This window comes from Mustela lutreola, chromosome 10, assembly GCF_030435805.1.
Source record: "Mustela lutreola isolate mMusLut2 chromosome 10, mMusLut2.pri, whole genome shotgun sequence".
NCBI classification, from domain to species: Eukaryota; Metazoa; Chordata; class Mammalia; order Carnivora; family Mustelidae; genus Mustela; species Mustela lutreola.
In genome coordinates, this window is record NC_081299.1 from 30,821,112 (window position 1) to 30,837,127 (window position 16,016).

The following is a 16,016-nucleotide window of genomic DNA, read 5'->3' on the forward strand; positions in this document are numbered from 1 at the left end:
GAAGGAATTGGGGAAACAGAGGCATTAAGGGTAATGACCTAGATTTTTGACCTGAGCAGCTGGATAAATGGTGGTTTACAGAGATGGGAAAACTGAGTGAAGAGCAGGTATGGGGGTGGGGGGATTAAGTTCTGTTACATGTTGAGGTATCTGTTGAACACTGTATTAGAGTTCCTCAAGCAGTGGTTAACTCCGAGTAAGCAGTGAGCCAACTATGGCTGATCGAAGCAGGAAGATTTCTTTCTTTTTTTTTTTTAATTTTTTATTTTTTATAAACATATATTTTTATCCCCAGGGGTACAGGTCTGTGAATCGCCAGGTTTACACACTTCACAGCACTCACCAAAGCACATACCCTCCCCAATGTCCATAACCCCCCCCTTCTCCCAACCCCCCTCCCCCCAGCAACCCTCAGTTTGTTTTGTGAGATTAAGAGTCACTTATGGTTTGTCTCCCTCCCAATCCCATCTTGTTTCATTTATTCTTCTCCTACCCACTTAAGCCCCCATGTGAAGCAGGAAGATTTCTTATCGAGACAATCTTTGATAGCTCACAAAATCATCAGGAAGGTTAAGTTTACAAGCTTGGAAAGTGGGCTATTCCCAGGGAGAGGAGGAGCTCAGAATCTCACTGTAGAACCAGTCTGCTGACAACCCTGCTGTTGCCTCCTGCTGTCGAAATTGGCAGTTTGCTCTCTTAACATCCTACCACTAGCACCCATGGCATTAATTTCTCACTGCCCTGCTTCTTTGCGTAATTAGCTCAATCTTCAGAGTCCCCAGTGGGTGCATGTATCTGATTGACTGAGCCAGGGCGTGGGCCAGGTGCCAGGAGTCTCCCACAACACTTACATGGTGAGAAAGTCTCTGAACACTGAAAGGAGAATTTGACACTAGGCAGGGGAAAAGCACACACACAGGCATACACACACAGGAATATAAACAACAAATCTGCATTACAGACATCCCTGTGGAGATGTAGGGAAGGCAGATAGGCAGCTGGATATATGAACCTGGAGTTCTAGGGAGAGGTTAGGGCCAGAATATCGATAGGAAAGCATCTGACACAGATGCTGTTTAATGCCATGGTTGGGGGCATTTAGAGAAGAGAAGGAGCTTCAGGTTGGAGTCAGCAGGAAAGGAAGAGCCAGTAATGGTGGCTGAGGAGAAGAGACCACGGAGGTAGGAAGTCCAGGAGAAAGTGGTATTTCTTTCGAGATAGGAGAAGAAGAAAGTCTTTCGAGGCGGGAGCTGTGTCAAGTGCTGCTGAGAGGTGAAGGTAAGACATCATTAAACAGAAAGACACAGATGGCAATGCCTTACATTGGTTTTCAGAGTTCTTAAGTATATTACTTCAAGTGACCTCATCAACCCGTTCTGTAAACGCTCATTGAATATATATTATATGCCAGCACAGTGATACAAAATGCTTATGGTATAGGGCAGGGACTCCTATAAGCTTTAGTGACTAAGTTTGTTCAAAGACAGAATCTTGGGCTCCATTCCCAGGTGTTTTAGTATCTACTTTTAACAAGTGCCCCTAGATGATTCTCGTATAAGTATTCCTTGGGCTACACTTTGAGAAATTTGGACCAGTGGGAGATATTAAGACATTAACTTTATTTTGTTTATAAGTATACAGTTTGCCTGTTTCCATAAATAACTTAAGGCAGCTTTTAAGAAATACTTGTACTTAAAAATTAGAATCGGAGAAGAGAGAAATAAGAGAGAACTGTAAGACCTCTGACTGACACCTGATACTCCAGATACTGAGGTCCTATACCACTGTCAGAATTGGACCACATGTTTGGCTCTTCTAGGCAATGAAACCAAAAAATGAGATAGTAATAAAATAAATAAACTACTACTTATTAAAGCCTTCCTAAATTCTAAACATACTTCAAGCATACTGCTATATATCTAGAATATGTATCTTAAACCTACTGCTAACCATAATTTATATTAGAAGTATGAGTAGATATAGAATATGTATTTTCTGTGAGATATCTCAAGTTCTCAAGAAAAACAAATGTTTTATCATTTCTTTTAAAAAATGTATATAAGTAATAGTAATAATTTGTGGATCAGGCAGTATATGGATTGATTCGCTTAGAATTTATCATGTAATCTTTAATACAGCTCAGTCAGGTAGAGATTAGCCTCATGTCATAAACTGGTAAAAAAAGATCAAGGAAGTTAAGGAAGTTTCTTACATTTACACAACTACTACATGGCAGAGCCAAGATTTGAACCCAAAGTCTGCTCTTAACCACACAGGTCCCTGCACAGTGTAGAACATTTAGAAAATGAAAAATATAAAGAAGCAAATTAAAAAATTAACCACAGTTCAGCTCTTGTTAGTCATATACTGTTAGGTATGTTTTTTTCCCCAGTCTTTTTAAAAATAGCTTTAACTTTTTCTAATAGAAGTAAGTATACTTATTTTTAAAAGCCTTGAAAAGTATAAAGGAGGGAACAAAATCCATAGTTCTAGAAGCCAGTGGTAAACACTTAACTATTTTGAAATATGTCTTTATAGGCCTTATGCTTTTCTATTTACATATACTTTTTTTCCATGACAATAATAAAACTACGTATATATATGTTTTATATCCTCCACAGTATATTGGTGAGCTTTTTTCTGTCTTGTTAAGATTCTTCAGAAGTATTGCTTTATTTCTGGCTGGTTAAAATTCCATTTCATAGCTCTACCATAATTTAATCATTCCACTACATTGGATATTTAGACTTATTTACTTATTGCTATAAAGCTGCGACGAGCACAAGTATTTGTTTGCAAAACTTTAGGGAAGCAGACGCTCTCCACTGCAGGTGGTGATTTATGTTGATAACAGTTTTCTTCAGGTATTAAACAGTTTGAAAATGTTAATGTCCTTTCCAGTAATGCAATTTCTAGGAGTCTCTCCAAAGAACCCCAAACTTTTTAATTATTTTCCATGCTTTGAACTGTCTTTTCCTTAGGATCTAAACGCTCTTCCCACAGCAATGCTTATTTTTATGGCTTCTTCAAGAACAAGCGAATAGTTTTGTTTGACACTCTACTAGAAGAGTATTCTGTACTAAACAAAGACATCCTGGAGGAGTCTGGCATGGAACCCCGCAAAGATGGAGAAGGGGACAGTGAAGAAATAAAAGCTAAAGTTAAAGTGAGTTCTTCTTTTCCTAAGAGACCCTGGCTTCGTTTTTCTAAACAGTTCCTATGACAACTCAAAATAACACCAGTTTCTATGTAGTGAGCGGTAAATTCAAGGAGACTGTCAGATAAGAATCCCATGGCCCCTTTATAATTCTGGTATTTGGGAGAGATTATCACTATTATTATATGCTAACTACCTTGCAAGCTTTTGCAGAACATACACATGAAACTTGGAAGCAGAAGATAGGAAAATTCTTATGACTATAAGCTATCTTTAAAACAGGGATATCATATATATTCCTTATATATTTATGTTCAGAGAATTCTCCCAAGCAGGATAAAGAGAAGATAAACATCTGATTTTTAGCTCATTGAGACACGCTAATGATAGGCTTCGGCACTGGAGAGACTTGGATTTGAATCCTGGTTCTGTCATTTAGTAGCTGTGTATCCTTGGGTACACTGTATAGTGTGTGGTCAGTTTTCTTTTGTTTGTTTGACAAATATATATGAAACACATTTTGTGCTGAGACACTTTGCCTGGCACTGGAAGTGTAAGAATAAGAGGGAAACTTCACTCTCAAGGAGCTTATGGTCTAAAGAGAAGAAGCCCAGTACAATATGATAATTGTAACAGTGAAGCTGTGTATCCCGGATGCAGTGGGAGCACAAGAGAAGACTTTTATTTATTTATTTATTTTTTTGAGAAGACATTTCTTAAATCTGACTTAAGTCTCAGAAACTTTTTCTGATTTCTTTCCTGGATGAGGTGAGCTGAGGCTGATAAGCAAGATCTCAAGTATCAAGACTAAATGGGGGAGAAGGGATAGTGATAAGAAACAACCCAGATTTAATCAGAGACAGCTGCCAGTATTTGTATATGTATGGGAATGTGCTATTGGCTTTGGTGTCATTCAGAGATGATTTTGAGTTTATGTAACTCTGGGTTAAGCTCTGTTCTGGATTTCTTTTTTTTTTTTTTTTTTTAAGATTTTATTTATTTATTTGACAGAGAGAGATGACAAGCAGGCAGAGAGGCAGGCAGAGAGAGAGGAGAAAGCAGGCTCTTTGCTGAGCCGAGAGCCCGATGTGGGGCTCGATCCCAGGACCCTGAGATCATGACCTGAGCCGAAGGCAGCAGCTTAACCCACTGAGCCACTCAGGCGCCCCTGGATTTCTTTTTTTAAACAATTTTATTTTTAAAGATTTTTATTTATTTATTTGACAGAGAGAGATCACAAGTAGGCAGAGAGGCAGGCAGAGAGAGAGAGGGGAGAAAGCAGGCTCCCTGATGAGCAGAGAGCCCCATGCGGGGCTCGGTCCCAGGGCCCTGGGATCATGATCTGAGCCGAAGGCAGAGGCTTTAACCCACTGAGCCACCCAGGTGCCCCTGGATTTCTTAACTAAAGGGTGATACTAACGGGGTTTCTCACCTTGGCACTGTTGACATTTTGGGCCAGGTAATTTTTGTTGTAGGAGGGTATCTTGTACATCATAGGGATGTATAGTAGTATCCCTGGTCTTTCCCCACTACATGCCAGTATCAACCTTCCCTACCCCTGACAGTTGTTATAACCAAAAATATCTCCAGACATTGCCTGATGGCCCTGGTGGGGGATAGGGTAGGGTTTGTGGGGCAAGGTCATTCCTGGTTGAGAAATACTGGGCTATAGATGCCTGCCTTTTAGGGTTGGGAGGTAAATGAAACAGTATAGGGGAAATACCTTGTACTCCATTTTATACATTTTAACTACCAGAAAATAATTATTATCTTTTGAACATCCATTTTGATGCTAAAAAAAATAGTCAAGTAAAGTGCCTAACCTATCATAAATATGTACAGGAGGCAAGAGTCTGTGAAGGGATTAAGCATTGGGAGAGGGCTAACTGCTTTGATTTTGCTTGTTTTTGAAGTGGGGTTATCCTGCCAGTTAGGATGATGGAATAAAAGTCACTTTGGTCTGAATAAGCATCCGGATTTTAAGCTAGGAAGAGATTCTTAAGGTCATCTTATCAGTAGGAAAACTGAAGTCCAGAAAGGGTAACCCAGAGGCAGCACGGCGGAATCATGTAAGTTGAGCAAGTCAGGCTGCTTAAGAGGTAACTACATTCAGGGGTGTGGGGATGGGGGCAGATAACATCATAGTCAAACAATGATGTTAGGTAGTGGTCCATCCCAAACAATGTAATGAAATTACTGACCTTTAGTATCTAGGGGAACATTATTCTTTGGCTTAAATCCTACAAAAGATTAGATAGTCTTTAGAAGTGTTTTGAGTGGAGTTTGAGTTATTTTGCTGACTTGAAAAGCCTGCTTAATTTCATTGATTAACTACAAATTTTTAGCATCTAGATATAGGTTACATAACAAAGATACATTAGACATATCCTGCCCTGAAGAACCTGTAGTAGGGGAGACTAGCCATGAATACAAATAGCCCATAAATGAAAGCAGGGTGTGGTAAAAGTGACTGTAATAGTGTGGCCTTTAGAAGTTAAGAAATTACTGAGAATTCTAACAGACAGTTTTCTTAAAAGAGAAGATACTGGCCTAAGTAGAATTTTGACTGGGAATGGGGCTTTTCGGGTTGAAGGTATGGAATGAATAAAACTATAGAGATTTAAAACAAAACAAAACAACATGGTAGCTCTCCTAAGACTAATAATTATGTGGATTTTTATAGATGGAGATAGAAAGGTAGCCTAGGATCAGTTTGTAAAATTCTTCCTGAAGACATCAAGCAGTTTCCAGTGGCCTGGAAGGGTTAGATTGATTTGGGTAGGAGCCAAAGCTTGCTTTAGGAAGATTACCGTTTAGTGGCAGCATACAGGATGAGCAGACTGGAGGCAGGGTGACTTCTAGGGGCCTATTGCATTAAGGTAATCAAGATAATGAGGGTCTGCACTAGAGTGAGAATCAGAATAAGTGCAGGACTCATGGTAAAAAATGGATTTAAAGTACCTGATGATTGCTGTTATGGGGAATGAAGGAAGTCAAAGACTGACTCAACACAGAGAAAGACAAATAGCATATGATTTTGCTCATATGTGGCATTTAACAAACAAAACAAACAAGCAAGGAGAAAAAAAAGGCAAAGCAAGAAGCCAACTCTTAACGATAGAGAACAAACTCATGGTTGCCAGAGGGGAGGTGGGCAGGGGGATGGGTGAAATAGGTGATGGGGATTTAGGGAGACACTTGTGAGTATTCGGTGTTGTATGGAAGTGTTGAATCACTACTTTGTACACAAACTAACATAACACTGTATGCTAACTATACTGGAATTAAAATAAAAAATTCCATAAAAACAACAACAACAAATTGGACTCAACACTCATTAACTGTAGTGCTTTCCAGTGCATGTGCCATAGCACTGTTTTAGGTAGCATAGCAGTATTTTAAATTTGAAAAGCTGTATATTTATTAAGGTACATTAGGACAGAGATAGAACTAGCATACAGCGATTTCATGAATATGGCCATTTAGGACAAGGCTAAGTTTTAAAAAAGTGAATTGGTTTAAAGAAAGCTATTGAGTAAATAATTACACAGAGAGCACACAGATGTAGCAGAAGTTTAGGAACCAGTGGTTTAGTCACCTGCTACTGAACGCCTACTGTATACAGTGCAGTGGGGTGGGAGGCTGCAAAGATGGTTTTCAATCTGGATGAGGGCGAGAAAAGGAAGCATTTCTTTTTTTTCTTTTTTCTTTTTTTTTAAGATTTTATTTATTTATTTATTTGTCAGAGAGAGCACAGGCAGGCAGACCGGCAGGCAGAGGCAGAGGGAGAAGCAGGTTCCCCACTGAGCAAGGGGCCCCATGTGGGACTTGATCCCAAGACACTGGGATCATGACCTGAGCCGAAGGCAGCTGCTCAACCAACTGAGCCACCCAAGCGTCCCAGCATTTCATTTTTAACAGAAGTCTAAAGAAGGAAAACTAAGTGATCTGAAATCCCTCCTCTCAGAGAGAGCTAGTAACATTTTGGTGAATGGTTCTGTATTGGTTATTAACATTTTAAAAGATGCTGACAAAACTTAACTCTGGCATTTTATCCTTCTGGAGACAGACAATGTTTGGAGCAACCTGTCTCGAAAGTAGTTTGAGTAAAAGGGAAAATAAAACTATAGAAAAGCTGCCCTTTTGGGGAAGAAAAGAAGTATGTCCCAGCAAGTACTAGGGTTATGTGTAGTGTTCCCAGTTAATAAGAGTAATAGAAAAGGCACAGGTCCCAGGGATGTGGGGTCGGGATTTACCCACTACTCACTAGCAAGATGATCTGAAGCAAGACATTTTAAATTTGTCAGCTTCCTTTTCTTCATCTCTAAAATGAAGATAACACCCCTCCCCCAGTTTGGTGGTATTGGGATCAAACAAGTCAGTGGGTAAATCTTGTGAAAAAGAAAGTGATAGAGAAAAGTAGAAGATGTGTGATAGTTCTCTTTATTCCATTACTTGAAGTTAGTTTGGGAAGTAAAGGAAATCTAATTTTGTCCAAGAATCTATCACAAGGAAGCAAGTCGTCTTTGTGTGGGAAGTGACCCTTTTTTATTAAGCTGTCATCATTCCAAATCTTTGTGACTCTGTGTACTTTCTAATAGTGTCCTAAAACCAGCCTCATGCTAGGACACAGAGGCCTGTGCTATCTAGCAGAGAGCTGGTTCTGTGAAAGAATTCATAGTTCATATCGGGAAGCTGGCAGCTAGTGAAAACAGTCTGTGCACCGCGCTACCTTATCTACAGTGAGGCTACTGATAGCTGCCTTACTGTAGTGGAGAATAGTGAGCTGCATGTAAAATGCCTAATACATCCAGTGTCTGCACATAGGCCATTACGGAATGGGAGCTATTACCATTATTATTACTATTAAACCAAACAGCCACATTTTTGCTTATTATGAAAGCAATAGAAAAGTTAGAAAACATGAATAATTCAGCTGACCATAAGTATCTTACTATGTATTTCTCATCTTTTTTTTTTTTTTTTTTTTTTTTTTTTTTTTTTTTAAAGATTTATTTATTTGTCAGAGAGAGAGCGAGCGAGAGCGAGCACAGGCAGACACAGTGGAAGGCAGAGTCAGAGGGAGAAGCAGGCTCCCTGCGGAGCAAGGAGCCCGATGTGGGACTCGATCCCAGGACGCTGGGATCATGACCTGAGCCGAAGGCAGCTGCTTAACCAACTGAGCCACTCAGGCATCCCTGTATTTCTCATCTTTATAAATTATCATTTTTTTCATCATTCTCCTACTGGATGTATGGATTGTTTCCAGTTTTTGGCTGTTAAAAATATTCTGTGAATATTCTGTGAATATCTTAATATTATCTTAATATAATATTATGAATATCTTAATATTATCTTAATAATTCTGTGAATATCTTCATATGTGAATTTTCACTCTTTGTTTCCCCCTTAGAATAGATGTCTGTTAATTGGTGCTTAAAATTGGTACTCTTGCTTAACAGCCCTGGAGGTACAGGTACACATGTGTCTCTCTGCCTTTTAAAGAACTAGGTCAGTTTTCTCATTCTTTTCTTCGCCTACCAGATGTGCTCTGACCTAAATTCTAATATTTGAAAAGAAAAGAGATAATAAATGTCAATACTATCTTACAAATCTGTTTATCCTCTTTCTCATGTATCTACCCAGAGGAATTGGGGAGGGAGGGGGAAAGTGGTAGAATAAATGTGGCCCTTTGTGTTCCCATTAGGTTACATTTTTCTGAATTGTATAAAACAAAATCAGTTTCCATTTTCATCTGGTTTTTTTTGTACTTTTTTTGTACGCTTTTAAGTAGCTGCTGTTTATTTCAAAACCCTTAGCCTTCACTTTCCTAGGATGCATATTCTCTAATTCTTTGTTGCAATATACTGTGTATGTCAGTAGATCAGCTTGTTTATTATTTGGTTCCAATCTTTGTATCTCTTTGATACTTTATTTGCTTTACATTTCAGTTATTGAGAGAGGTATGTTAACATCCTCTATTAATAGATTTGTCAGAACTGATATATTCCAAAGAAATAGTATTAGGTACATATAAATTCAGAATTAATGCATCTTCCTGATAAATTGAACTTTTGACCATTCTGTAGTGACCTTCTTTAATAATGCTGTTAAGTCATCTTTTTTTTTTTTTTAACAATTTTATTTTTAAGTAATTTCTACCCTCAACATTGGGCTTGAATTTATCACCCCAAGATCAAGAGTCCCATGCTCCACCAACTGAGCCAGCCAGGCTCCCCTTGAGTCGTCTTTTAAGTTGATTTTGTCTGATGTTAATATAGCTACACCAATCTTCTTTTGGCTAAAGTGTGCTAGATGTCATCCATTTACTTTAAAAAAAAAAAATTGAGGTAAAACTTACTATTTTTAAATGTACAGTGCCGTGGTTTTTAGTATATTCGTCATGTTGTACAGCCATCCACCACAATCTCATTCATCCTTTTACTTCCCACCTTACCGTCCTCTGTCTTAGATGCCATATACAGAGCATATATGTAGGTTTTGTTTTTACGGTTGTTTTTATTTTTATTTATTTATCTTTTGAAGATTTTATTTATTTATCAGAGAGACAGAGCATGAGTGTGGGGAAGGGCAGAGGGAGAGGGACAAGCAGATTCCCTGCTGATTGGGGAGCCCCACATGGGCTCTATCTATCCCAGGACCCTGAGATGACCTGAGCCAAAGTCAGAAGCATAACCGACTGAGCCACCCGGGCGACCCCTTATGGTTGTTTTTAAATTCAAACTGAGAGTCACTATCTTTTTTTTTTTTTTTTAATCTTAGTTTATTTATATATATTGTAATTACTGATATGTTTGGGGTTATTTCTACCATACTATTTTATGCCCTTTTCTTCTGTCCTTTCCATACCCCCACCCTAATCCCAAACATATACACGTACACCTTCCTGCTTTTTTTTTTTAGAGCTGTATCAGGGTTTTTAAAAAAATTATATTGAGTTGTTATTCAGGTTGGAAGGTTGTTGTATGATTGTTCTTTCAATGACTGCTGTTAAAAATTTAGCTTAACTTAATTTACAATTTAAATATCTTAAAATATATAACTTAAAATCTTAAAATATCTAGTATCTTCACTGCTACCTAACCAATCCAGGGACCATACACACTTTAACCCAATTATTCCTTTCATCTTGTGTTTTAGTTTTGATTAATTTTTACCCCACAAATTAGCATTATTATTTTATACAGTCATTATTTAGACTTATCCCTGTGCTTACCTGTTTCTTTGCTTACCATTCCTTATTCATCTTACACCTTCCTTTTAGACATAACTTTACTTTTTCTAGAAGTATATGTTGCTAAAACATTTCTGGGTTTTGTTTTTGGACATTTGGACATTTCTGGGTTTTGTTTTTATTTCATTCTCATTCTTGAATGTCAATTCAAGACTCTCTTAGTGAGTTATCTTAGCACTTTATTTTTATTTTTAAGTATTTATTTATTAGAGAGAGAGAGAGATAGTGAGAGAGAGCACAAATAGAGGGAGGGGAAAAAGGAGAGGGAGGAGCAGACTCCCAGCTGAGCAGGGAGCCCCACCTGGGGTTTGATCCAGAACACTGAGATCACGACTTGAGCTAAAGGTGGGCACTTAACCAACTGAGCCACCCAGGTGCCCCGTTATCTTAGCACTTTAAAGATGCCATTCTAGGGACTCCTGGGTGGCTCAGTTGGTTAAGCGGCTGCCTTCAGCTCAGGTCATGATCCCAGCGTCCTGGGATCAAGTCCCGCATCAGGCTCCTTGCTCGGCAGGGAGCCTGCTTCTCCCTCTGCCTCTGTCTGCCACTCTGTCTGCCCTTGCTTGCTCTTTCTCTGACCAAAAAAAAAAAAAAAAATCTTTAAAAAAAAAAAAAAAGTGCCATTCTAGGGCGCCTGCGTGGCTCAGTTGGCCAAGCATCTGCTTTCAACTCAGGTCATAATCCCAGGGTCCTGGGATCGAGCCCCACATCAGTCTACTTCTCTCTTCTCTCTGGCCTTCCCCTGCTTGTGCTCACTCTCTTTCTCAAATAAATTAAAAAAAAAAAAAAAAAAAGGATGCCATTCCATTACGTTGTAGCTTACTTTGTTCCTGTTGAAAACATCTGCTCTGGGCAGATGTCATTTCTTTATAGCTCTGTGTGGTTGTTCTTAAGATTTCTCTTTGATTTTCATGTTCTGTAGGTACGGACTTCTTTATCTCAGTCCTACTTGGGATGTATTGTTGTTCCTATATCGAACAACTTAGATCTTTCCTGAAGTTTTGAGAATTCTAAGCCAATTACACATTCAAGTGTTGCCTCTTTCCCATTCTCACCAGTCTTTCTTTCTGGAATTCCAGTTAGGTGAATGTTACATCCATATCCATTTACATGAATGATACACACATAGCTCATTCTGTCTTTCACAAATGGTAATCACTCTTTTATATTTTCCCTCTTTTGGTCTCTACATTCCAGTGCACTGATTCTTTCTCTGGGTATATTTATTCCATTCTTTAACCAGCCCATTGTGTTTTAATTTTAAAGCTCTGTTTGTTTCTTTTTCAAATCAGTTTGGTTGTTTATGGATATCTCCTATTCTTATTCATGTTCTTAGATCTCTTTTGTGTAGAGTATGCTTTTAAAAGTATTTTGTATCTAATAGTTCCATTATCTAAAGTCCTGTGGAGCTAATGATGCTCTTTATTTTTTCTGCTCTTACTCATTGTTCCATCATTTTTTGAAGTCTTTGGCAGTTTTTATTGTGAGCTCAAAATGCGTCACTGATTTTAATCTTTAGGAATCCTGAGGGGTCTGAGTTTAGGGTGCAGTCCTCATTTAGAGGATTTGCATTTGCTTCTGTCATTTGTCCCCAATGCTACCAAACCGGAAGTACTTTAATCTGTCGCCTTGGGATGTTTCTGGACCATACCAATCATGATTTTGATTTTGATTTGATTTGATTTTTTTCAAGATTTTATTTATTTATTTGACACAGAGAGAGAGATTACAAGTAGGCAGAGAGGCAGGTAGAGAGAGAGGGGGAAGCAGGCTCCCTGCCAAGCAGAGAGCCTGATGTGGGGCTCTATCCCAGAACCTTGAGACCACGACCTGAGCCAAAGGCAGAGGCTTAACCCTCTGAGCCACCTAGTTGACCCATGATTTTGATTTTGCTTTTTTTAAAAAAATATTTTATTTATTTATTTGACAGAGATTACAAGTAGGCAGAGAGGCAGGCAGAGAGAGGGGAAGGGAGCAGGCTCCCTGCTGAGTAGAGAGCCTGATGCGATCCCAGGACTCTGGGATCATGACCTGAGCCAAAGGCAGAGGCTTTAACCCACTGAGGTACCCAGGCGCCCCATGATTTTTAATCAGAAGTGCTTTTTTCCCCCATTTTAGGTAAGACTTGACACATTTGGATGATTTTGCCACCGTATTTTTTTCTAGCTCACGTGATCTGACTCAGAGTGTAGTTCTTCATGGATTTGTGCAAAGGATCTCAATTTCAACTCCTCACCTTTGACTTTCCCTTACTTTCTAATGAACTAAACTATATGTCTAAAAGGATATTTATGGGGCTACTGGGTGACTCAGACAGTTAAGTGGCAGATTTTGGCTAGGTCATGGTCTCAGAGTCCTGGGATTGAGCCCATGTGGGGCTCTCTCTACTCAGCTGGGAACCTGTTTCTCCCTTTCCCTCTGCCCCCCCCCAACTTGTGTGCACACTTTCTCTCTCTTTCTCCCCAATAAATGAGTAAATAAAATCTTTAAAAAAATTTTTAAAGAGATATTTGTAACCTGTTAATAAGCATTTTTAGATATCTGAGAGTTTTTCAGACTAAATAGTTACTAACATTGCCAGAAGCTAGCATCTAGTGGTGGGTATGTGTGTATGTTTGTGTTGATGAGTGAATATGTGTGTGCATGTGTGAGTGTGTAAAAGATTACATTGTTCATTGTGTATTGGCACTATTTACATTGAATCTGAGAAGTTTATAAACAATTTTTTGTGGCTTAGTAAATGTATTTCATCATTAATATGACCATCTGCCATTTATGTTTAATTATTTTGCGGTACTGTAATAATATGCAAGCGGTTACACATGTGTCAACTAAAATTCCTGTATTTGATTAATGAATGTTGAATAATTTCCTTTTACATCCGTAGTTGTGTAGAAGTTGAAAGCACAGGTCTCTGGCACCAGACTGCCTGGCTTCAAATGCCAGACTTTGGCTGTGTGGCCAGAGGAAAATTAGTTAACTTCTCAGTGCCTAGATTTTCTCAACCATAAAGTGGAAATAATAAGAATTTTGTCATATGGCGGTTGTGGTGTATAAATGAGATAATTAAGTATTTAGCACAGAGGGTCTATGTAGTTATTGTTTAATAAATGTTATCAATTTTTGTACTTATTTTTTTCACCTTTCCTGGCCCAGTCTTCATATGTCTTGAAGGGTTTCGAAAAAATTAAAATTTTCTCCTTATGTAATGTCTATTTCTTCCATACTGCTCTTTTTCTGGATCTCCCATCTTAACAACTTCCCTCATATATCTAGTAATTCTTGGTTGTCTACTCCTTAGTAGGAGAATGGGATTAAAAACTTCATTGGAATCTCTGAGCCTGTCAATAAGGTGTGTTCACTTTGGGCTTCGCTATAGGCTGGCCTGGGTGGGCTTCTTGGCTGTACAACACCTGGTGTTATTATCCTCCAGCCTTTCCTGGTGGAGTGGTCAGAGTTCCCAGGGAGTACTCTTTTGATCTTCTGCCTGGAGGGTAGCCAGGTGCAGGGAGAAGACTGGGTCAGGAGAGAGGGTTGTCAGTATTCAGCATACCCTGCCTACAGCTGACAAGATACATAGTCTGTTGCTAGTGCACTCTAGCCCCCCACTATCCCCAACCCTTGTTTGAAAGGTTCTCTTCTTTAGCCCTGTCCAGAGAAAATAAATGTTCGGGCTCTTGCCACAATGAGGGAGGAGCAGTTCCCTTTTGGTGTGGAGTTGAAGAAGGAATCTGGAGCTTTAACCACTTCTGAAGCCTCTTGAACCCAATTTTTATTGTAGGGCCTTCCCCTTTTCTCCCAGTTCCAGAAGTACCTAGTATTGTTAGTTCACAAGCCCTTTGCATACTGTGTGGTGTAAATCAGGCTGGTTCTGTTTGGTCTACTGCTGCCTTGTGAGTCAGCTTTCTTTATCTGCTAAGTCTGTTCATAAGCCCATATGCTTTCCTGCTTCCAGAATGTTGCTGTAGTCACCTTTCATGTTTTCCCCTTCCATGCGGGTTTATATCTTTTTAAAAAGTTCCCTTGACTGTAGTTTTATTGGGGATTTTGGAAGGAGTCACATTAGTTGCGAATTGTGAATGTTCTTTCTGCCATCTTAACTTGGAAGTCTCAGTTTTTTAAAAGGCAATTCATGGTGTATTGGGGGGGATATCATAAGTGATACGTGCTTATTTGTAGGTAATTTGGAATATAGGAAAGATACAGAACAGTTAAACATCACTATAATTATATCTTATAGAAAAAGCTGCTGTTAACATTTGATAAACATCCAGCTTGTTTTCTGTATTTGTGTTTTTATTTTACATTTAGAATCATTATTTTTAGTTTTAATTGGAATCATTATTTTTGGTTTTGTATCATGCTTTCTTCACCTAATAAACCATTCCCCATGTCAGAACATAATTTTGGAAACAATATGGCTGTCATATAACTTTGTCATGATTTATTTAAATATTGTCTATTGATATTTATACTTTTAGCGTTTTTTTTTTCCTAATCCAAATTAGACTGTAAGCTTCATGAAATCAGGGAATATCTGTCTTGTTCATGATTCTTTCTCCAATGTTTAACCCAGTGTCTACCATGGAGTGATTCAGAGAATGTTTTACTAAGTGGATGAGAAGTTTTACATAAAGGTGTGATTGTTTTCTTAAGTTAGTTAGAATTTAAGAAGGCCTCTTACTGGGTTAAAAGGCATAAACTTTTTGAAGGTTGTTAATTTATTTTCAATGCATTCTTTGATTTAGAATAAGAAACAAGGATGTAAAAATGAGGAGGTGCTTGCTGTACTTGGCCATGAACTGGGGCACTGGAAGTTGGGACACACAGTCAAAAATATCATTATCAGCCAGGTAAGTGGTAGTGACAGTTCTCTTTTTTTTTTTAAGATTTTATTTATTTATTTGACAGAGATCACAAGTAGTCAGAGAGGCAGGCAGAGAGAGGGGGAAGCAGGCTCTCCGCTGAGCAGAGAGCCCGATGCAGGGCTCAGTGCCAGGACCCTGAGATCATGACCTGAGCTGAAGGCAGAGGCTTAACCAACTGAGCCACCCAGGCGCCCTGACAGTTCTCTTTTTATGGCATGATAGTCAATGAAGGGGAGGTATGGCAGGCCGGAGAGGTGGTCTGGTGGAAAGGTGGCTTCATCCCACAGCTCCCTGACTTACTACCTGTGACCTCAGGCAAGTTCCTTAAGCTCTCTCTGTCTCCGTCCCAGTCTTACATCTTGACTGATGTGAGAATAAATGAGCTAAGGCATGTAAAGAGTTTGGAGTAGTGTGTGGAAGCAGTAAGGACCGTGTGAGTGTTTATTGCTGTTGCCACCATTGTGGCCACCTCCGGAGTCACTCAGCTCTAGGAACTGCGAAGATCAAAAGCCGTGTGCCTTGATAAGCTGGACGTTAATTAAAATGCTTTCTTTTTAAACTTTCTTTCTCATTTACAAGCCACTATTGAAGAGACCTGTAGTGGCTATAGAGAAGAAAGTAACAGTTCCTATAACATTCCTCCTCTGGGGTCTAAATCAGCTGTAAAGCAGCAGTTACCACAGTTGTCAGGCTTTGGGCAAAATAGCACTATATCCTGTTGACGGCTTCTGAGCAG

The 16,016-nt window shown here is 39.0% G+C and overlaps 1 protein-coding gene across 2 annotated transcripts in view; it reads left to right on the forward strand.

The window, feature by feature from the left end:
* The window catches only part of ZMPSTE24 (zinc metallopeptidase STE24), a 42,465-nt gene that overhangs the window by 18,830 nt on the left and 7,619 nt on the right, over positions 1-16,016 (forward strand). For both annotated transcript variants that reach the window (XM_059136369.1, XM_059136368.1), the window contains exons 7-8: positions 2,982-3,166; positions 15,161-15,265. In XM_059136369.1, the coding sequence (XP_058992352.1) occupies positions 2,982-3,166; positions 15,161-15,265 (290 nt within the window). The remainder of the gene's footprint in view (positions 1-2,981; positions 3,167-15,160; positions 15,266-16,016) is intronic.